The 24,231-nt window shown below is 36.0% G+C and overlaps 1 protein-coding gene across 4 annotated transcripts in view; it reads right to left on the bottom strand.

Annotated features, from left to right (window-relative positions):
- Positions 1 to 2,545: 2,545 nt before the first annotated feature.
- The window catches only part of LOC145719754 (uncharacterized), a 65,529-nt gene continuing 43,843 nt past the window's right edge, over positions 2,546 to 24,231 (bottom strand). For 3 of the 4 annotated variants that reach the window (XR_014142588.1, XR_014142590.1, XM_081811311.1), the window contains one exon: positions 10,890 to 12,637. Coding sequence is in view for 2 of the 4 variants with exons in the window: in XM_081811311.1 (XP_081667437.1) it covers positions 12,523 to 12,637 (115 nt within the window). In the remaining 2 variants the exon portion in view is untranslated. Of the gene's footprint in view, positions 6,306 to 10,889; positions 12,638 to 24,231 lie in introns of those variants that run through there. The other variant, XM_081811316.1, reaches the window with a different exon arrangement.

Raw genomic sequence — 24,231 nt, 5'->3', positions numbered from 1 at the left:
TGTTATTGACCAATATAATAATCTTCATCTTTTAATTGGAGAAATTAGTTCATTAATTATTTACATTAATAATTGATATGTTTGGATTTAAGTCTATCACTTTGCTATTTGTTAAGTATTTATCTGTTTACTTTCCATTCCCTTTCTCTCATTTAGGTCACTCAGTTGCTCAAAATATATATGATTTAAGTTAAGTTATCTCAGCAAGATCCCTTCAGTAAGAAACAAATATCCTCAGAAATAGAGAACTTTTAACAAATATAAATTCATACTTTGAATGAAGCAGGATGTAAAATGAATAGTCAGGGGTCTAAGGAGTTCAGAATTGGACAAACAATTGTCCATTTGTTTGGACAGTTTTTAAAGAGACACAGTAAGCCTATTCAGTCCCTGTGTTGGAGGGGCCTAAGTGATAGCTAGAGAAGTATCCAAAGATTAAGAGTGTGGTGAGTTGCTTCTGATTAATTCCTACAGTCATCAGGTATCTGTATTAGTCACTCTTATTTGCACATAAAACAACCTTACTCTTGCTATATCATATACCAATAAGTATTCTCACACTTGAGACCATGTGGATCAGCCTCTATGGCCCTGGTTTCAGAGGTGCTCCACTCAACAGATGTTCATTCTGAGGAGTAGTGGCTACTTTGAGAGAGGTCAGAAGCACTCACTGAATATGTGTAAATAGTGTCATTTAAGATCCAAATTGGAACTTGTACATGTTCACTTCCACCCACACTCTATTGACTACGATGAGTCACATGACGAAGGCCAACATCAAAAGTACAGGGAATTATCCTCCTTCTAAGGAGGTATGAGGTTAAGAAAAAAATACTTGCTGAACAAAAGTTTAATTGATTCCAGTGCCTAGCTAGAAAACGCTTTTAAAGCACCCCTCATTCTTTTCTGTACTTTTCGCTCATGTAGCAAAAAATGTCATCCTTGACCTTCTGTATCTCTTATTTTCGTCTCCATGAACCTTTAAATGAAATCTGGAAAGCAGCTGGGTCCTCTTTTTTTAAATAAAATCAGCTTGCAATAGCCTACCATATATTTTAGAGCTTGAAAAAAAATTCATATAAGATATTCAACTCCTCTCCTCCTCCCACAACAGGGACTTCTGTAGTGCTCTTCTGATGCAATAAACATCTATTTCAGTAGGCAATTTCAGCCAAGCTCCATCAAATGTAATAATCTGTTCTTGGGCTTTAGCATATTTGCAATTACAGTCTGAATTATACTATTTTGAAATTGGTTCATATAGTGGGCATTCGAATAGTAGAAATTCATAACATAGACATAAGAATAATGCTTTAATCATTTTGTTATTTTCAATATCAGATAAAAATAACAAATTACCAATATATTAGAAATATTATATAGAGATGAAGGTACTTCCAAGAATGCACTCACATAAATATAATGCATTGTACTGTTTGCTTGCCAAATATAAATCACATAAATTCTCCACATATAAGAAATACCCAAATTAAAGATGAATAAGAACAGGATGCATATCCAAAAAAGCATAAATAAAACAAATACCTGCAATCTATCGAACATATGCAGCAAAAACAAAAGTATAGGAGAAGATGGCAGGACATGGGAGCAGCTCTTATGTGAAGGGAGTGTCATCATTACCTAATATTCACATATTGAAAAGATATTCAGATCAAGGGAATTCATACTGAAGTATGTATGAAGTATGAAGTGAAACAAGCACTTCAAAAGGAATAAAAGAACTGCAGAAATGGATTTATGACAATACTGAAAATGGCATTGTATTTTTAGAAACCGTGAAAAGGCAAAAACAGTCTCAATGAGAGTTTTAATGGGTTTGGTTGACCAGAATGGCAAAGCATCCCTGATGCTGCAAAGTCACAGGAAGCAAAGATAGAGCACAACTGAACCACCTGGACGGAAGATAAAGTAAAAAAGAAACTCTCATGAGAGACTTGGAAAAAGACAGAAGAAAAAGGAGGGGGTGGAAAGAAAGAAAGAAAGAAAGGCAGGCAGGAAGAAGGAGGGAGGGAGGGAGGGAAGGAGGGAAGAAGAAAAGAAGGAGGAGAAAATCATTCAGGGCAATTGCCAGTTTTAACTGTCAAGTGCTCCTGTAGGTATATGCTTTGTTATTGTTTTTATTCTATAAGAATTTTTCTTTTTTGCTCTAAAAAAAAATGCCCTGAAGATATATCTAAAATTTTTACACACTGTGCTGGGGAGGTTTCTTTGAACATCCAAACTCTTTATTGCCAGAGACAAAGGTCTATTTTTAGGAAAATCTTTACCAAGTCTTCGGCAGAAATGAGGCTCTCATATTACCATACAGTTTCCCAGACCTTTCCGTGGCTGCTGTTCTGAGAGGCTCAGTTTCTGTAAAATCAGAGGCTTTTCTCTCAAGATAATTTACATACATAGATTTGTAAAATATAATGTATCACAAAAAATTCTAGAAATTGCTTTCCTCTTCGCTGTTTCTATAGCAGCATCCATTTCTTGAATGAGTAAGATGCAATCCATGAGCAGCCTAGACTGTGGGGATGACCCACAGGGAACAATACAAGAGGTTTGGGGCAGAATATTATTTGGTTAATATTCAAGTTTTCCCCCTCCTCTTTACTTTCAAATACCAAATTTATGAAGGACAAACACTAAAAGTGCAAAACATAGCTCATCCTCACTGGTGCTTTAACATCAGGATATGGTGGTCAGTGAGCTTTCTTTTTACTGCTACCATCCTTCTTCAAAAACCATACTTTTTTGAAGGTTATCCATTTTAATGTACCACCTACTAATTTTCTTCATTTCTGTCATAAGCCATTTTCTGGGTCATTCCCCAATTATAGAAGACTAGAAATCTTAATCTTTCATATGGATCATTCTCAGAGTAAATGAATTGGCCTCTCAGTTCTTTGCTCTCATCCTTATTTTCTTCCTCTGCCCTCATCTTGGCCAACCATTCCCATCATTCCGCCCTACCCTGAGCCTGTTATGACAAGGAGCTGCACCATCATAGAAATTTCTATTTCACATAGCCCACACTCTGACCTGTTCACCTAGCTCTGGTAGCTTCTACCAGTTTAGTTACTTCAAAAATTGAATCTGCCCCAATTCTTTGCTCTCAGCCAATGTACCCTTTCAATATCACGATTCCCTCTTTTCTTCAACTTCTTCTTTACTTATTGCCAGTGGTCATCATATCACTTCAATGCAAACACCCCCAAATCATTTGTGTTCCCTCTGTTATACACACTAGAAAAAAATTCCATCATTTGTTGAATTCAGCTATCTACCTTCACTCATTACAGAAGAAAAAAATATTTACTCACGTAACTTGTGATTGAATATGCTCTAAAAATATTGAATGAAGCCCTCACACTAGCATTCAAATGTGTCCAGCCATCCTATTATGTTTGGCTAGAAAAGTTCACTTTCAGTCTTTCTGAGATGACAGTTTTATACCTTCTCTCTTCAAATTTCTAATACCCCTTTCGTCAGGCACTTGAGTGATAGCCTCATGTTTTACTTTATTGTAAAAATACTCAAAACCAAACATAATCAATACACCTAATAAAGCTGCATCCATCCATATTAATATTGTCTGTATCTTCCTTCTTGAATAAGAACAGAATAAGAACAAAATAAGTGTTTTTGTTTTCCCAGAAATGTCAACCCTACCATGATGCTCTGTGTCCTGTCTCCACTTCCTTCCCCTCTTTCTCCTAGAGGAATTTCGTCCTAACTATTGGATCCTTCGTATTCTCTTTAGCACATTTCTGCTACCTCAGCATCACCTTCCCTGGCTCCACATCCTTTTTTGCCTTCCATCCTATCTGTTTGACCCTTTAACTTCACATATTTTTATTTCCTGCCTTCCCGTTTATTCATGAACCTATTCAAATCAAGCTTCTATTCTCAGCAAATTTACTGATACTGTTTTTGCAAAAGTTTCAAACAGTTTTACAGTTACTAAATTCAATAGACTATTCATTAGTCTTATCCTGATTGGGCTCTCAGCGGTATTGGAAATCATTGACCACTCTTTGCTCCTTGAAATAATTTATTCTTTGCATCTAGGATAAAGCTATCTTTTGTTTTCTACTTCACAGGCAGCCTCAAGATCCTTTGTAGATTTCAACTTCTCTAACTAACCTCTAATATTGAAGTTTTCAAAGCTGAACCTTGATCCTAGTTCTCATCTCTAAATACCCTCTCTCCTTAAGTGGTATCAAGATGCATATATTTTAAAAACATATTAACACATAATATTAACTTCTACATTTAGATCTATTCTCCCAACTTCTCCTCTCAGCTCTAGACTCATAGCTAACTGCCCACCTGGGATCTCCACCTATGTAATGTATTAGTTGTTATAACACTAGCTGCTTTAACCTACAAACCTTTCAAATTTTGGTGGTTTAATACAATAACACACAATTTATTTCTCATTCACATAAACAGTGCAATTTGGAGGGTCCCAAAAGTATTCTTCCTCCGGGTAATGAGGTAGGTCCCAGACTCCTTCTTTATTATGTTTCTACCCTCATCCTTATATTCAGAAGGTCTGAATACTTTCTGCATGCAGTTGAAAGCATACGCAGATCAACCAAGATGACATTTTCTGCCCAGAATTACATTCAAACCATTCTCTTTTATTCTACTGGTAAGAACTAATCACATGGACTCTTGTAGATGCAATATGAGCTGGGAAATATTATCTCCAGCTGAAAAGCTGCTCACCAGCAAAAATAACACTGAGCTAAGGGGAGTGTGAATCTTTGATACACAGTTAACCATCTCTGCCACAATCTGCCTTTTTTGACACCAAATAAGAATCCAAACCTTTTTTCTCCTACAAAAAATACAACGGACCCTTGAACAACGGGGGGTTTGAACTGTATAGGTCGACTTATTTGTGGATTTTTTTTTATAAATACCAGACAGCTGTGTAATGTATTTTCTCTTCCTAATGATTTTCTTAACATTCTCTTTTCTCTAGCTTACTTTATTGTGAGAATATATATATAATACATATCACATACAAAATATGTGTTAATCGACTGTTAATGTTAGCAGTATGGCTTTTGGTCAACAGCAGGCTCTTAGTAGCTAAGTTTTTGGTGAGTTAAAAGTTACATTTGGATATTCAACTGCAGGATATCAGCGCCCCTAACTCCTGTGTTGCCCAAGGGTCCACTGTATAAGCATCTCTTCTTCAAGGGATGAAACTACAAGTTTCAACCAGCTACCACATCTGGCTAAGAGTTCAAAATCTCTGGGGTGATGAATGATTCTCTCCAGCAGGGGTGGATATGGTTCCTTGCACTCTGGCAACACATGAACTAAAAGGAAAACTCTCTGTCTATTCAGTCCTCCACCTTGACAACATCCAATACATAGTCATGGAGCAGGGACCAAAAAAAATTAAAAATGCAACAAAGCCTCACATTCTGAAAACAGAATTGTCTGGGAAAACTTCTCTACACCAACCAAGGGAGAACTGTGTTTTCCTCTACTGTGCACACCACTTTACTTCTGGCCACCAAATGTGTGGGTTTTTTTCCCCCATACTGACCAATTTTCTGATATCAGCTCAGGGTCCTATAATTCAATTCAGTTCTGACACTATCTATCTGGAGATCATGTTAGATCCCACAGTTGAAGGGCTCAGTCCCATAAGACTGCCCCCACTTGAGGTGCCAACTGAGAGTTCTAGGTTGTTGTTACCTGCTTCTGACCAGCTATAAATTAGGGTTCCCGTGACCAACTCCTCTAGTTCAACAATTTGCTAGGATGGCTCACAGAATTTGGGCAAATACTTACTTACATTTGCCATTTCATTATGTAATAGAGGATATGGTAAATGATACCAATGAATAGCCAGATGAAGAGATACAGGGCGAGGTCCAGAAGTTCAAGATCTTCTATTCTTGGGAGTTGAGGGTACACCCATCTCCTGGCTCATGGATGTGTTCACCAACCCAGAATCTCTCCAAACCCCGTACTTTAGAAATTTTTATGGAGCCTTCACCACATAGGCATAATTGATTATTAACTTAATCTCTAGCTCCACCACCCTCCCTGGAAGATAGGAGATGGGGCTGAAAGTTATAAGTTTCTAATCAAGTTTGATCTTTCTCGTGATCAGCCCCTCATCCAGAAGCCCATCAAGAGTCACCTCATTAGAATAAAAGACTATCCTATCACCCATAAAATTTCAAAAGATTAAGAGCTTTGTATAAGATGTTCCTGTTATCCCCCATCACTCAGGAAATTACAAAGGTTTTAGGAGCTCTGGCCAGGACCTGGGGATGAAGACCAAAATAGAAATTTCTTATTATATCACAATACCATAGTAAGCATTGCAGACATAACAGTTACTTGTCCTTAGAACTAATGAAAACCTGAAGGCAGGCACTGTGAATTCCTTTACCCAAATAAGAGGAGAAGTTTCTTATTTAAACCCTGATTCCACTTTCTGGAAGGAACTCATTTGTTCCTTGTTCTCAATGGCACCTGTAACCATGGCCCAGAATTATCTTCTGAGATATTCTATTTTGTTCATTATCTTGATGGTTTCATTTGGAGTGGATTTTGGGTTATGTGCCTTTCTTGGGGGTGAACTTCTTTTGCAACTGTCTTCATATGAATGCAAGTTTGGGAGCCCAGTGGTTGTTTGAAGCTCGAGTCAAAGGTAGACTGCTGGTTTCTTTACCAATATGTTTTCAAAATTTTGTAAGCTTCTGATCTATTTGTTTCCAGTTCCATGTGCCATAGCAATATAAAATTTTCTTTCTTAGACATTAGTTCTTAGGCCAGCCTTATTTTTTTCTCCCCAGTGCTTCTCTCTTTTAAGTTGATAGTGACTACGTTGAGGTAATCTGAATATTCTTGTATGGCAAACCATATTTTTAGTGGACCTCCACTGTTCAAGATTTTTAGTCATAAGACTAGTATCTGTTGCAGTAATTTTTTCCCAACCCTGAAAGATCTAAATCTCTAGACTGTTCACTTTCAATTTTGCTTGCAAACTGGACCATTCTCATCTGAGCTAAATGCCAAACACAGCCAATAACAACCAACAAACATTGCTAACATGCCTTCCTAATTATTTTCTACTAGAGCAGAGATTCTTAATATTTTTTTGCCATGGTTGCCTTTGGCAGTCTATGGAATCCTACTGACTCCTTCTCAGAATGATGCTTTTAAATATATAAAGGAAAATACTGAAGATCAAAAGGAAAATAACAATATAGAAATACAGTTATCAAAATATTGAAAAAATTATGGTAATATATCTATTACTTTAATAACACATCTAAGACAATACATTTAAAATAAAGACAAGGTAAAGTAAATTTTTAAAAAGTATCAGTGTAAACTGCCATTAGATGGCTTACATAAAAGCATTAAACAGCAAGTTGGCTTCTGATTCATCTCCTTGCACATGTAGGAAACAATTTGAGTTTCACTGGAGACTACACACTGCCTGTATATAAAATATCCTTCCAGGTTATCTGATTTTAGCTTTTCATTGTCTTTGAGTTATTTGATAATTCTTAAATTGTAGTAAATGATAAACATGCACATTTTGTCTTGTCTGGTAGAGATTTAATTGGCTATTTCAACATCTCTCCTCTCCCTATGAAAATGGTCCTGCCTCTACAATGTACTTCAGCATTTCTCTTACTTCATGTGCATTTTTGTGTGTGTGTGTGTATGTGCTTTTGCTTTGAGCTGGTTATAACATCTGAGGGAATGGTTCTCTCACTCAGTGAATAGAATAAAATCCTTAACAAGTTCTCATTTTTATGTCTGTATGAGCATCATGATTTTACCTTTTTCTGAAAATTATCTTTTAACACACATAATGATCAACAAATGATTTTAGATCAGAAACCCTAGAAAGAAACATGAATGTTTGTGTCACAAATAATCACATATAATTTACAAGATAAAGAGTTGCCTGATGGTCACATGGGGGTCCATAGAAAGAGAGACACTGGCCCCTTGGCCTGGAAGTGACACATGTCATCATATCTCACATTCTGTTGGTCAGAACTAATGACATGGCCTCACCTAGATGAACAGGAGCCAGGAAATAAATCCCTGACTGGGTAGCTATTTACCCAAACAACACATATTATAGAATGAGAGCAAGAATGCTTCATGGACTATTCATGTCCTAGACAGAAATATATAGTGGATAATTGTGCTCATTGCCATGTGGCATTAGTAGACCTCTCACACTTAAATATTCCACAAAAGAATTCATGCTATCTGCATGAAAACAAATGTTTCAAGGTTGGCAAGTATTTTTCTCATAAAGGGACTTCTCATTTTTTATCTTTTTAAAAAAGTAACTTTGTCCAGCTTCAATCACTATTGAAGTACTAAAAACTTTCTATTATGTTTCAGGGTAAAGAGATTAGAGAGAAAAACGTATGTCAAAATCTGAATAAATTTAATTATAGAGTAACCCTATGACAACATAGCCAACTGTGAAATACACATAATCTTTGCAGCTTTATTTTCAGAGAAATCTTCCAAACTATGAAAGTGAGTGAATGCAGGTTGCATATCATTATTCAGAACCATAATTGAGAATCAGGTAAGGGAAGTTTTCCTATCCTGATTTTTTTTTTCAGTGTATTAAGTAGCTCTGTTTTCCTATTTGCATACGCTTGTCATGGAATATACTATTTTCACTAGTTTAAAGTTGCCCTAAATGTAGTCCCTATACAGAATGTTGAGTTTAAATAAAATTACATGTAATTGTTGCTATTATTTTTTAATTTGAAGTTTGGAATTTTACTTTGGAAGTTATTTATCATAAACTGGAATATAAAGGAATACATTTATGTGTTTGTATAGCTAGCAAAAGATATCACAGTTTACAATCCTTTCCATAAATTCTCTTTAAATGATTACGTTATGAATTTTTCGTTCTAACAGTGTAGGTTAAAAAAGAAACAATGGGACCAAAATGGAGTCACCTGTGCTAAACCCCACATCAGTAAACCAAGACCTAATACCTAACTTAATTGCATTTCAGCCTGTCCCAGGAATGTGAACCTTTAACCACCTGGTCAGGATTAATGAGGTAATTGGCTTGATAGACCCCATCCATCCCCTAAAGGAAGGTGACTTTGCCTGGAACAAGCCACTCATTTTTAGAAACTTCCTTTATCTGTCCTCTTCTGCCTATAAAACTCTTCCATTTTGTACAGCTCCTCAGAACTCCTTTCTATCTGCGAAGATGGGCTGCTACTTGATTCATGAATCATTAGTAGAGCCAATTAAATCTTCAGATTTACCCCATTGAATTTTGTTTTCTAACATACATAGTTTGGAGACTACTTAAAATCAGGGCTTCCCAAGTGTGTTTAATGGGCACTAGTTTTTCAAAGTGTTCATAGGTATAATGTTTAAAAAGAGTTATTGTAGTAAACTTGGACATCAATGGCTTACAGTCAAGTATGTTTCTTTTCTAATAAACTTCTTAGAGCTTTAATGTATAAACATTTATTGAGAAACATCAAGAGGAGAAATAGTTTTTCCAAATTTATTTAATTGTAGACCCTTTGTCATGAAACAACTAACATTGTTAGTGATCTGGAGAACATTTTAGGGAAATGCATTCAGTTTGAGGGGCTTATTCTTGGAATCCTCATGTCCACCATTCAAATATGTTTAGAGGATATCATAAGGAAACTAAACTAATCCAAGACCATCTAGATTCCATAGAGTATGGCTGCAGGAGGGGTCCTGTGTTTATGCTTTACTAATCAGATTGATAAATTACAACACAATGTTAATTTATTTCCCTTCTCCTCCTATCATGTGGAAAAATGTCGCTACTGAAGTAACCAGTTATCAGTGTTTATTGCAATATTGTCATGTTTGTTTCCTCCAAAACAAAGGATCTGCATTGACCAAGCACTTAAGGCTGTCACTGACAACTCTAAAGATTCTGAATATTTACTGGCTTTTAGATGATAGGGACTTTTTTAAAACATAGATTTCTTGTGAAATCAGATCACAAAAGTATTTTTTAAAAAATAGCTAATATTGGGTGCCTGGGTGGCTCAGTTGGTTAAGTGACTGACTGCCTTCGGCTCAAGTCATGATCCTGGAGTCCCAGGATCGAGTCCCACATCGGGCTCCCTGCTCAGCAGGGAGTCTGCTTCTCCCTCTGACCCTCCCCCATCTCATGCTCTCTCTATCTCATTCTCTCTCTCAAATAAATAAATAAAATCTTTAAAAAAATAAAAAAATGGCTAATATTACTCTGAACTAATTCCAATTTAAATGTATTCACGACTTTCAATATATTTAATCCTTACAATTACCTTACTTATATACTTCCCCTGTTATAAGTGACAAAGATAAGACACAGAGAGATTTTTGAACTTTTTCTGAAGTCATGCCACACTATGGTAAGGGACAGAATTTGAGTCCAGGATCCAGATAATTTTTAGTCAGTGCTGAACAATGGTCACATGAAGAAATCACCTCCAAGATTCATTTGCACCCTATCCAAAATAACTATGTCTAGAAAGATCTTGTTACTTAGTTGAAACTTTAGAAATTATCATTATTAATATGTAAAAACATTTGAAGAGTGACAATTTCACATGTTTGACTTTATGGCAAAGAAAAGTAGTGAGATGCCAATGTATTTTTTTTAAGATTTTATTTTTATTAGAGAGGGAGAGAGAGAGAGCATGCACACACAAGCAGGGGGTGCAGCAGGCAAAGGCAGAAGAAGAAGCAGGCTCCGTGCAGAGCGGGGAGCCTGATGTGGGACTCAATCCCAGGATCCTGGGATCATGACCTGAGCTGAAGATAGTCGCTTAACCAACTGAGCCACCCAGGCACCCGAGATGCCAATGTATTTAAGTATTTATTGAGTACACACAATATGTTAGAAGTACACATAAAATTACTAGAAGTTGCAGATACACAGGTGAGCCACACAGACCTGGACCGTAATTTAAAAGTTAATTAAATTATCCAAAAAGTTGAATACATAATTACAAAGTGGGTTAAATGCTTAAGAAAAAAGAAAATCTGGGGCTGAGAGTGCACAACAAAGGGATCTGATTTGTTTTGGGGGTGGAATTAGGAAAATTTGCCTGAAGGAGAGAAACTTGAGTTAAAATCTAAAGGTTGGATAGGAATGAATAAAGCTCTGGGAGTGGTGGGGAGGATGGGAAGATGAGAAAGAAAGGGAAGGAATGGGAAAAGAAGGAAGATGGGAAGAAATAAAAGGGAGCCGTTGTAGGTGGTGGAGAAAGGCTTTCTGGGCAAAACCAATAGCATGGGTGAAGATTTGGAGTTCAGGAATATACGTACTGTGTTTGGGAGACTGAAGAAAGACCAGTATTTCTAGAGTGTGGAAAACTTCCAGAGGAGGAAGCATGGGGACAGTTAGGGATGTGGGGTTTTACCAGAAGAGTCATGGGAAATTACTAAAATGATTTAGTAATATGATTAAATGTACATTGTTACCAAATTATGGATGGATCCTATAAAACACACTCTGCAGACCATTGGAAAAGTAACATAAAGGTCCACTTCATTCCTGATGAAGAACTCAAAATAAATTTTAAAAATGTATCTTGAAGTTGGAATACTTGTAAATCTTTGAATCTACTTAGAGTAAATTTGTTCTAGCTTTTATAAATAAATAAGCATTTATATGATATACAGTAGTCAAAGTATTATTAAGTTATGTTTAAGAATAGATTTTAAAAAATCTATTTGCATGACTCTCATGCAAATATAAAATCTCAGGTCAAAGATGTTATTTAACTAAACAGATGATGAAATCAGTCAGATGTTACAACCAGTTTCAAAAGAAAATTTAAAGAATGACATGTCCATGTGGGATTTAAGAAACAAAACAAAGAAGCAAAGGGGAAAAAAGAGAGAGGAATACAAACCAAGAAAGAGACTCTTAACTATAGAGAACAAACTGATGATTATGGGGTGCGGGGTGAAATAGGTGATGGGGATTAAGGAGTGTACCTGGGTGATGCATGGAAATGTCGAATCACCGTACTGTACACCTGAAACGAATATAACACTGTATGTTACTTGGAATTTAAAGAAAAACTTAAAAAAGAATGACACATACATAGGCAAGTAAGGAATGCTGAAAAAAGTTTACAAATAGGTGGACAACGGGTCTATCCTCAAGTAATAAATTACACAGCTAACACAATGAATTTGTACTTCTGTGGGAAAGAATCTTTGCATTTATTATCAGTTACCACTTTCAGGGCTGTAAAAATAGTGCAAAGACAATGGAAGAGTGAGAAAGCCTGAAAGGGTATGCTAGAGGAATACATTTTTGGTCAATTTCGAAGTCTTTCAGAATTTTTCCTACACATATATAATAAATATTATACATTTTGTGGCCTATAAAAAAGCTGTTCTAATATTGGGTCTAAAAAATACCGCTGTACTCTGTAATAGATTTGACCTAAAATCAATGCCATTATTCCTGGCAAAGCTCTAGGGGCTCCCGGAGCACTTCTTTATCTTGGTGTAGGTCAGCTTCAGAACCTGTGAATCCAGACTGATTTCAGCGAATCCAGCCACATGACGTGGGAGTCTTAACCCATGGAATCTGTGAAATAATAAATTTGTGTTGTTTTAAGCCACTAAGTTTGTGGTAAACTTTTACACAGAGTACAAAACTAATGTAAATATATATTGTACGATTCAATTCAAATGGAGCTCAAAACGAAGCAAAACTGAACCATGGTGTTCCATGTTAAGATCGGAGCTAACTCAGTGGCGCCTGGGTGGCTCAGATGGTGGAGCGTCTGCTTTCGGCTCCGGTCATGATCTCCAGGTCCTCGGATAGAACCCAGCATCGGGCTCCCAGCTCAGCCGGGGGTCTGCCTCTCCCTCTGCCCCTCCCCCTGCTTGTGCTCTTTGTCCCTCTCTCTCAAATGAATAAATGATTAAAATCTTTAAAAAAAAAAAAAAAAGATCGGAGCTACCTCTGGGAAGTGAGGGGCAGGTAACAATTGTTTGGGGTTTGAAGGGACTTCTGGAATCTGACCGTGGTCTAGTTCTTGATCTGGGCAGGTGTGCTCATTTTGTGGAAATTCATTAAGCTGTACACTTGGGATTTGTGTACTTTTCTGCAGGTGTAGTTTGGTTAAATATTCTTGAAGAAAAATATGATTTAGCCTTCCTCCGGGTTTATATTTCTGATTCCATTGCAAAAAAATACTGATAATTTTAACATATATTGAGCCCTTATAATGTGCTATACATAGTTCTAAGAGCTTTATATAAATTAACATGTTTTTATATCTCAATTTTGGTTTTGGCACCCTTTTTAATATAGACATTTGTTAATCTGAGAGAGTCAAATGTAAAAGTACTTGCCCTTTGGAGTGTACTTGAATCTTGTTTAAAAGTCTTTCCCTGCTCTGTAATGCTTGTAGAGTTAAATCAAAACAGAATTGATTAAACTGCTTCTAGGAACAAGTGTTTTCCACATAATTAATTTAACATGTTCTATTTGTTTTAAAGGTAAGTATGAAGTCGTTGGTGTGTATGAAAGGCAGTTTCCTCCCCCCACACAGACACCTGTAATTAATGAACATTTCATTAATTATATTGAATTTATTTTCTCCATTCACTTTGACAAGCAACATCACTTTTCAGTCCTAGCATATAAGGAATCTATTATAAGACTATTCTTGGTCACAAGAAAGATGCAATATTTTCTTACTGGGATTTTTCTTCTAGATCAAACAGAAAGATGTCATTTGCATTTCTCTAACAAGTCTCAAGTATAAAGTCATGGTTGCTTAGCCGATCATTCTTGTCGTGTGGCTTACAGTTTTTACTCTTCTTAAATAAAAACAAAAGCTGACTTATCTTTCAAAAATCATTAAGTAATATAGTCCTGAAATGATCTTTAAACAACCACTTGTAGGTGCACAGTCCGTATCAGAGAGAACATAAAATGGTGATTTCTGAGTGACTCTAACACTGGACTCTATAATAACTTATTCCTTATTAATAGATACCATAAAAATCATGTCATTTATAATTATATGGTGCAGAAAGAATGTAGATGCTTCAGGAAAAAATTCTTATGCATGGGCAGCCTTTGTCAACTTTCACTAGTTAAATATGATGTTCACTTAAATATAGTAATAAATTATTTAGGATAGTACAATAAAGATGAGATATATGGCATTACCAAAGATGCTCAGTACATGAAAATATGCAGACTATTTCTACTATGGGACCAAGAGGAAAAAATAAAACCTATAAACTAAAAGGAAGACATTTTTTGTTTTTCTTATTACATTTTCGATAGAAGTATGTTAACAGTTTTAATTTTTTCCTAAGAGAACATTGTCTACAATCACTGAGTGGTTTTTTTGCATGAATGATAAAATAATTTTTCTTAGTGATCATTATCATTTTTTCATTACAGTCTGGGTTTAAATGCTCTCCCCAGTTTGGCATTCCAAACAATTTTAATTACATTTACTAAGATTTTAAATAAATAATATATTCCTTTGATTCCAAATTCAAAAAATACAGAAGTGAACACAGAGAAAAATCACCCTCCTACTTTTGTCTCCAAGACCACAATTCTCCTCCCCCTAAGCAAAATATGGCATCATTTTCTTTTGTACTTTTGCAGAAATATCTTATGCATACACAAAGCAAATATGTACAGATTATATATGCATGTATATTTATTCCCTGTTACTCAGAAACGATCAAGCTGTGTTTTTAACACTTAGAGACAATAACCTCCTTAAGATGAGAGTTTGTATCTGATTCATCTGTGTGATTTCTCCAGCACACTGAGATATATATATAATTCCGCCCCCCCTTTCTTTTTTGCACATGGTGGCATATATGCCCATTCTGCACTACGTTTTGTTTTGTTTTTTAGATAACAATATGTTTTCTAGTTTTATTGAGAAATAACTGACAGATGTCACTGCATAAGTTTAAGGTGCCCTAGAGCTTGATGGTTTGATTTATGTATATTCTGAAATGATTACCACAAGAGGTTCAACTAACATCCATCTTCTCATGTAGATACGATAAAAAAAGAAAGAAGAAAAGAAGGAAAAAAATTTCTCCTTGTGATGAGAACTCTTAAAATTTACTCTTTTAACAACTATATATCATTCAGCAGCATTAGCTACAGCCCTCATGTTGGACATTACATTCCTCGTATTTATCTATCTTATAACCGGAAGTTTGTACTTTTTGACCACTTTTCTCTAATTCCCTCTCCCCCTCCCACCTCTGATAACTACAAGTTTAATCCCTCTTTTCTATGACTTTAGTTTTTTGGGTTTTGGTTTTTTTAGATTTCCAGGTATAAATGAATCATATGGTATTTTTCTTTCACTGCCTGATTTGTTTCGCCTTTATAATGCCCTCAAGTTCTATCCATGTTGCAAATAGCAGGATTTTCTCATTTTTTACTGCTGAATATTCCATTATATATATATATATACCACAACTTCTTTCTCCATTCATGCATTGATGGACCCTTAGGTTGTTTGCATGTCTCAGCTATTGTAAATAATGCTGCTATGAACATGGGGGTGTGGTTATCTTTTCAAGTGAGTGTTTTTGTTACCTTTGGGTATATTCCCAGAAGTGGAATTGATGGATCATATGGTAGTTCTAGTTTTAATTTTTTGAGCATTTTCTATACTGTTTTCCATAGTGGAAAAACATTTCTTGTAATGAGTTCCATATCAGTACCTAAAGTACTTCCTTATCCCTTTTCATCGTGGTATAATGTTCCATTGTATGTAACATTCCACACATATATAACATTTTCCCCCCAATCTCCTCTATGTTCATATTTGGGTTTTGCCCAATAGTTTGCCATTATAATGTACATGTGGTCATCAAAAATAACTAACTTCAACTGAGAACTTGGTATGGCTTGGGCACCATGTAAAATGCTTTACATTAAATTCTCAAGCTAACTCTATGAGGGCAGTACTTTTTTTATTCCTACTTCACAGATGAAGAAAACAGGAGGTTGACTAATTTGTCTAAAGTGAGAAAATGAGTAACTGGAAGATTCACAATCTGACTGCTGCTCTGTGTGTCTTCAAAACTCTTACAACAGAAAATAATTACATAGATATTTACTAACAATTTCTATGTATTCAGTGTGCTGAGGAGGGAGATCACACAGATACATCAGACACAGACTCTTAACTTGAGGAGCTTATTGTCTTTAAGTGTTAAAAACAGCCTGATCTGGGCGTGTGGGTGGCTCAGTCAGTTAAATGTCTGCCTTCGGCTCAGGTCATGATCTCAGGGTCCTGGGATCGAACCCCACATGGCGCTCTCTGTTCAGCGGGGAGTCTGCTTCTCCCTGTCCCTCTGCCCCTCCCCCCTGCTTGTGCACGCTCTCTCTCTCTCAAAACAAATAAATAAAATCTTTAAAAAAATAAAAAAACAGCCTGATCATTTCTGAAAAATGGTAAGTCAGTCAATTATAGCAGATTTCAATAAAGTGATAGGTCAGTAATAAAAATGTTTTGTGTACACAGAAATTACAGTTTAAAATCACATTCTCAATTTCAAGTTTTATAATTTAACTAAAGAGTACCAAATCTAAAAAGAAGTAATTACAGTATCTAATAAAACTCTAAATCTGTGTCTGATGTAATCACAGTAGGCTATAAACTTAATACCTAAATTGCAAAGATGACCACTTTTTAGAGATGAACCAGAAAACATCTTGAAATCATTAATTATACAGTTAGAAAAAAATCTTCCAACAAAGGAAAATTTGAAACAAATATTAAGAAAATGAATGGCTTGAGAATAATTCTGAAAATGGCTTGCTTGTTTCTAGGATAGAAGTTAAACTTAATTTGATTATTGGATTTTGGAAATTTCTGTTTTATTCTTTTCATTGCCAATTTCCTTCAGGGACAAAGATTAGAAGTGTCAAAAATGACACGTAACAGACATTTCTTCCAAATGTTGGGGTTTATGTAGGGATGGAAAATGTTATAAAGAAACTGGCTTCCAGATTTGCAGCCCAGTTTCAAAAATTAAAAAAAGAAAAAGAAAAAAACAGTTGTAGTAAGAACAGAAAACATTGTTTATAGAGAGACACTTATATCCAAAATGTACTCTTGGCAATTAAATGACTCTTCTCACTCTAGTTCCTCAGTTGCCCTTGAATTTACTGCTCACACTCTGTTTGCCCATCATATTCCTTATCTAATGACTCCTATAATTTACTTACTGAAGGGACACCTGGGTGGCTCATTTGGTTAAGTGTCTGACTCTTGATTTCTACTCATTTCATGATCCCAGGGTGGTGAGATGGAGCCCCGAGTGGGGCTCTGCGTTCAGCGAGGACTCTGCTTGGGATTCTCTTTCTCCCTTTCCCTCTGCTTCTCCCTGCCCCAGATCAATCAATCAATCAATCAATCTTAAAAAAAGATTTGCCTACTGAAAATAAAAAATTATGATAGAATTTTTAAGTTTTGGACTTTGAACGGGCAATTGAATCAACAGATATGACTATCAAAATACAGACTCTTTGGCCCCAATCCTGACTTTAAAACAAAGTATTGAGAATTTTGGTAATTTTATGCTCAAGTCTTTGAGCCACTGTATGGACAGCAAGGAAATGACAGGGATTACCCATGACTTCTCTCTTCCTCCTCACATTTAGGGACAAACCAAGGGATTGAAAGTGCACCAACTTAAGAGACTGGAGAATTGTGTTCTCTACCAGGCTTTGCTACTTCCTAGCAGACTGACCTATGGGTCACCGAACATTTATTAGTCCCCCAGAGTCCTCCTGCTCTCCTGTGTTATTGTGGGGTTAAGATAACAAACAGATGTGCTGGCTCTTTATCTCCTGACATAAAAAAATATATGATATTAATAATGTTAATTAATAATATCTCAGAATAGGGGGTGTCTGGGTGGCTCAGTTGGTTAAGTGTTTGCCTTGGGCTCAGGTCATGACCCCAGGGTTCTGGGATCCAGCTCCGCATTGGGCTCTCTGCTCAACAGGGGAGCCTGCTTCTCTCTCTCCCTCTGCCTGACGCTCCCGGTGCTTATGCTCTCGCTCACTCTCTGTCGAATAAATAAATAGAATCTAAAAAAATAATAATGTCTCTGTGCGCCTGGGTGGCTCAGTCGTTAAGTGTCTGCCTTCAGCTGAGGTCATGATCCCAGGGTCCTGGGATCAAGCCCCGTATCAGGCTCCCTGCTCAGCGGGAAGCCTGCTTCTCCCTCTCCCACTCCCCCTGCTTGTGTTCCCTCTCTCACTGTGTCTCTCTCTGTCAAATAAATAAATAAAATCTTTAAATAATAATAATGTCTCAGAATAGGTTAAAGAATAATATATTTTAAAATAGATACATTTCTATTTCCAAAAAAAGATAAGAAACAAGGAAGGAAACAAAAAAATATTTATTAACTATTTGTAAATTTATGGCAGTATTATTTTTTAATAATCATTATGATTTTTAAATAATTTTTAAATTACTATGATTCTTAATTTAATAGCTATTGCTTGTTACTTTTTTACATTTAAATGAAGAACACATTTGTTTCCACTGATTAAGATGAACAAGTTTCACAGTATAAAGCATTGCCTATTTTTTGAGAGAATTGAGTTTCACTAAGTCTCTGAAAATCTTCTTTTGTTGTTGCCTTGGGGATTACAGTATCTCTTGCTTTTTATTTTAGAAAAGAAACATGACTTAGTCTGACATGTGTGACTAATATGATCACAACCCTTGGGAAATTAGATGGTTTTCTGGAGATATCACTAAAGAGTACTGACTGAAACTATTATTGCCTGACATATGAGTCGCTCTATACACCAAGGCTAAAAACTGTCAGAATGAACAAATACCAAGATGAGTATCTTTAGCTAGTCGCTCAAACTAGTCCAATCACTGATGACTCAGACACATCTGCCAAATGCATAAGCTTATTACCATTTTGGAGCCTCAAGAATCTCATAAAAAATGAAAAAAAAACAAGATCAGATAATGAAGGCATCATCCAGGATTAGGGTTCTGTGACGTATCTCATATCAACATGACATGAAAATAGAGATGCTTGAGCCAACAACAGGGTTGAGAAGAAAAATAGAAAGGAAAAGTCCAAAACTCTGAAGAAATGAAAGAAAATTGCAAAGCCAAAGTGCTGTATATTGATCTCACTGAAGAGAGGGAAGAGGAAAATGGTTTAGTTGAGAGCAGGTTTAGTTGAAAGACAAAATGTCCAGAATGGCCTAGTGGTGAAGCATGAGGTCTTCAGAGCCAGGCTGCCTCCATTAGAATCACAGTTTTGCATTTCTGGCTGTGTGGCCTTAGGCAAGTGACTTAGCCTCTCTGTATTTCAGTTGCATTATCTGTAAAATAAGAGTAGTGGTAGACAGTGCCTGCCACAAAGGAACACTCTAATATTAATTTTATCGATATTATTAAATGGGCCATACAGTTAATATCCAAAGTTACCTATTATAGGATCTGACATACAGGCATTTGACAAATGATTCTTGATCTAATTAGTGAGAGGCTGAGCTATTGTTTTTAATTTAAAATATCAAGTTCTCCTAAGCTTTGCTCTAGATGTTAGTCTACTACAAAATATGAAAATAAATTTATAGGGGCACCTGGGTGGCTCAGTCAGTTAAGCATCAGCCTTAGGCCCAGGTCATGATCTCAGCATCCTGGGATGGAGTCCCACATCAGGCTCCTTGCTCGGTGGGGAGCCTGCTTCTCCCTCTCTCTCTGCTTCCCCCTGCTTGTGTTCTCTCTCTCTCTCTTTGTGTCAAATAAATAAAATCTTTAAAAATAAATTAAAGAAAAAGAAAAGAAATTTACATTTAATTTTTTAATATGCCTCAAATAGGAAGAAAAATAAGATATTTTCCCTTACTCATCTGCTTTATTCTTACTCATAATTAAATTACATATGTATTTCAATGTACATACTGTCAATCTTATTCTGCGATTGCATAAATAAAGTTTAAAAGATATCAAAGACATTTTTAAAAATTCTAATAAGGTAATTGATTTCATTATTCTACTTAGTTTAACTTTTTAAGGCTAAACTCAATTCAAAGTTCTGTGGGTAGAAAAATGACATTTAAAAAGTACCTAATTAAATTAATCAATGTGAGATATGTAGTCTTGTGATTAACCAGACAGGTTTCCTTAAAAAGTAAATGAGACTATATTGTCAGTCCTACATTGTAATTTTACAGCTGAAATATTTCATCAGTCTGATTTATTAGGGGAATTCTTACTAGAACCCTGGGAAAGGAGGAGTACAACCACTTTGCTGCTTGTGGCTCAATTATATAGATATGATGTGCAGTTTAGAAGACAACAAGGAAAACTAGAGTTTGCTGCTCTCTGATACATATTTTTCCTGGCCATGGATTTGTGAACACTGCAGTAACCCTACTCTTATATGTCGCAGTATTATTTAATGACTCTGGGTTGAATTCATCCGTATTAAGGGATGAGACTGACTGGAATTCAAAACACGATCTATTTGGCATTAAGAGAATCCCAAAGGAACATTGGCATGGCACCTGCTACTCCTTTCCAAGGACATAATCAAAAGATAGTTGGACAACCCACACCACCCACATTTCCCAGGTGGCTAACAAATAACTGGATCATTACTGGAGAGGCTAGAAGAGTTGCATGATATTTGAAACAAACTGTCCATGACTACTTTTCAAGTTTAGAAACATCTAGGAGCTCATTCATTGGTATTTAAGAAAAAGACTGTAGTTATTTTCAAAGGAAGAAAGTAACCCACCTTGGCATGGGGGTAAAACAATTTCTATTGTTTTTGCTACTGCGGTTGTTTTTCTCTTACTCTTGGCAAAGCAAATTGTTTATTCTGAAATTTAGAATGATTGTATTCTACTTTACATAAGTTACATAATTTGGTTAATATACTTCTAAGTTTAACAGAATTGTGGTTCCAATAATTAATAGGAATCTGTTGCACTTTTTGCTAAAGTCAATATATTTCAATCTGCTTACACATGTATTTGGTGATGGTTTGATAAGTTTGACAGGCACTAGTTTTGAAACAACGGAATTAAAAGAATGAATTAAACTAATTACTTTAAAATTACTTGGACAAACAGGGGTTGGAATAATCTTCAATGGATAAACATATGACAGCTTGAAAGTTAAACAGCATAGAGTATTAAAGCAAAAAAAGAAATGTTAACATAGATATAAAAGTTTCCCTTTCTCTCTAGGTCTATTCTACATTCTATATTGTCTTTTAAATTACAGCTTTTTTGTACCATGTATCATATCAGTACTCCATTTCTTTTTATCACCAAATGATTCCTTTATTTACACATAATTTTCCATGTATGGATATACCACATTTTGTTTATTCATTCTTCGGCTGATGGACATTGGGGTTGTTTCCACCATGTGGCTATTATGAATAATGCTACCATGAACACTGTGTATAAGTTTTTGTGTGGGCATATGTTTCCATTTTCTTGACATATACCTAGGAGTGGACCTTGCTGGACCTCATGGTAACTCTATGCTTAACATTTTGAGAAACCTTTATTTTTCAAAGTGGCCATGCTCTTTTACAGTTCTTTTTTTTTTTTTAAGATTTATTTATTTATTTTAGAGAGAGGAAACACACAGCAGGGAGGGGCAGAGGGAGAAGAAGAGAGAAACTCAAGCAGACTCTACACAGCACAGAGCCCGACGAGGGGCTCCATCTCAGGACCTGAGATCAGGACCCAAGCCAAAACCAAGAGTCAGACGCTTAACTGACTGAGCCACCCAGGCACCCCTTTTACATTTCTACCAGCAATATATGAGAGTTCCATTTTTCCACATCCTTGACAACACTTGCTATTGTTTGTCTTTTTTATTTTGGCCATGCTAGGGATGTGGAATGGTATCTCCTTGTGGTTTTGATTTGCATTTCCCTAATGATTAATAGTGGTGAGCATATTTTTGTGTGCTTACTGAACATGTGTATATCTTGTTTTTGTAAAAATGCCTATTCATTTCCTTTGCCAACATTTAATTTATTGGTCTTTTTAAATTTTATTTTATTATGTTATGTTAATCACCATACATTACATCATTAGGTTTTTGATATAGTGTTCCATGATTCATTGTTTGCATATAACGCCCAGTGTTCCATTCAATACATGCCCTCTTTAATACCCATCACCTCACTCCCCTCTCCTCTAGAACCCATCCCCTCACTCCCCTCCCCTCTAGAACCCTCAGTTTGTTTCTCAGAGTCCATAGTCTCTCATGGTTCGTCTCCCCCTCTGATCTCCACCCCCCTTCATTTTTCCCTTCCTACTATTTTTTTTTCATAGTTAACTTTTTTTAATGGCAAGAATGCTTACAATCTACTCTCAGCAATTTTCAAGTATATAATACCATATTAAGAATAGTCATTCTGCTGTACATTGGATCCTCGGAATTTTTTCTCCTTAGAACTGAAAGTTTATATACTCTTTGACCTAAATGTCCCCATTTCCCCCTTTCCCAGCCCCTGGCAACCATGATTCCAATCTCTGTTTCTATGAAATTGGCTTTTTATTTATTTATTTATTTTTAAGATTTTATTTATTTATTTGACAGAGAGAGACACAGCGAGAGAGGGAACACAAGCAGGGGAAGTGGGAGAGGGAGAAGCAGGCTTCCCGCTGAGCAGGGAGCCCGACGCAGGGCTCGATCCCAGGACTCCGGGATCATGACCTGAGCTGAAGGCAGACACTTAACGACTGAGCCACCCAGGCACCCCTTCTTTTTTTTAACATATAATTTGACTTTTTTAAAAAGAGCAGTTTTAGGTTTACAGCCAAATTGAGGGGAAGGTACGGAGATCTTTCACGTACCCCATGCCTCCCACACATGCATCACTTCCCACATTATCAACATCTCCCACCAGAATGGTACATTTGTTAAAGTTGATGAACCTACATTGACACATCATAATCACCCAAAGTCCATAGTTTACAATAGGGTACACTCCTGGTGTTGTGCTTTCTATGAGTTTGGATAAATGTGTAATGATATGGGTTCATTATTTTCACTGTCCTAAAAATCCTTTGTGCTCCATCTATTCGGCCATCTTTCCCCACAACCCATGGCAACCACTTATATTTTTCCCTGTCTCCACAGTTTTGCCTTTTCCAGAATGTCATATAGTTGGAATCATACAGTAGATAGACTTTCAGATTGGCTTCTTTCACTTAGTAATATGCATTTAAGGTTCTCCCATGTCTTTTCATGGCTTGATTCTTTCTTTCTTTTCAACATTGAGTTAAATTCCATTATCTGGATGTACCACAGTTTATTTATACATTCACCTACTAAAGTATATCTCATTTGTTTCCAAATTTTGACAGTTATGAATAAAGCTTCTATAAACTTCTGTGTGCAGGTTTTTGTATAGACACAAGTTTTCAGTTATTTGTCTTTTTAGAGTTATAAGTGTATTTTATATATTTCAGACATGAGTTCCTTATCAGATACATGATTTGCAAATATTTTTTCTAATACCAGGAGTGTCTTTTCACTTTTTTTTTTTTAATATGTATGTTAGTCACCATACAGTACATCATTAGTTTTTGGTGTAGTGTTCCACGATTCATTGTTTGCGTATAACACCCAGTGCTCCATGCAGTACGTGCCCTGCTTAATACCCATCACTGGGCTAACCCATCCCCCCACCCCCCTCCCCTCTAGAACCCTCTGTTTGTTTCTTGGTTGTTCTCTTTTCACTTTCTTGCCAGTATCCTTTAAAAAGTTTTTGAACTTGATAAAGTCCAATCTGTCTGTTTTCTTTTGTTGTTTGTGTTTTTGGTGTTATATCTAAGAAACCATTATCTAATCCAAGGCCACAAAAATTTACTCCTATGTTTTCTTCTAAGAGTTTCATTGCTTTAGCCCTTATATTCAGATCTATGATCCATTTTTTAATTGATTTATATATATGTTACAAGGTAAGGGTCCAACTTCTTTATTTTGCCTGTGTATACCCAGTTATCCCAGCATAATTTGTTGAAGAGACTCTTCTTTCTCCATTGAATTTCTTGACCGCTTTGTAAAAAATTACTTGACAATAAACTTAAGGGTTTATTTCAAGATGTTCACTTCTATTCCATTCATCTACGTCTAGATTTATGCC

Source organism: Leptonychotes weddellii, chromosome 2, assembly GCF_054177405.1.
Source record: "Leptonychotes weddellii isolate Sample4059 chromosome 2, ASM5417740v2, whole genome shotgun sequence".
NCBI classification, from domain to species: domain Eukaryota; kingdom Metazoa; phylum Chordata; class Mammalia; order Carnivora; family Phocidae; genus Leptonychotes; species Leptonychotes weddellii.
Note: the sequence above shows the minus strand (reverse complement) of the source record. Positions and strands in the feature narration are given on the sequence as shown.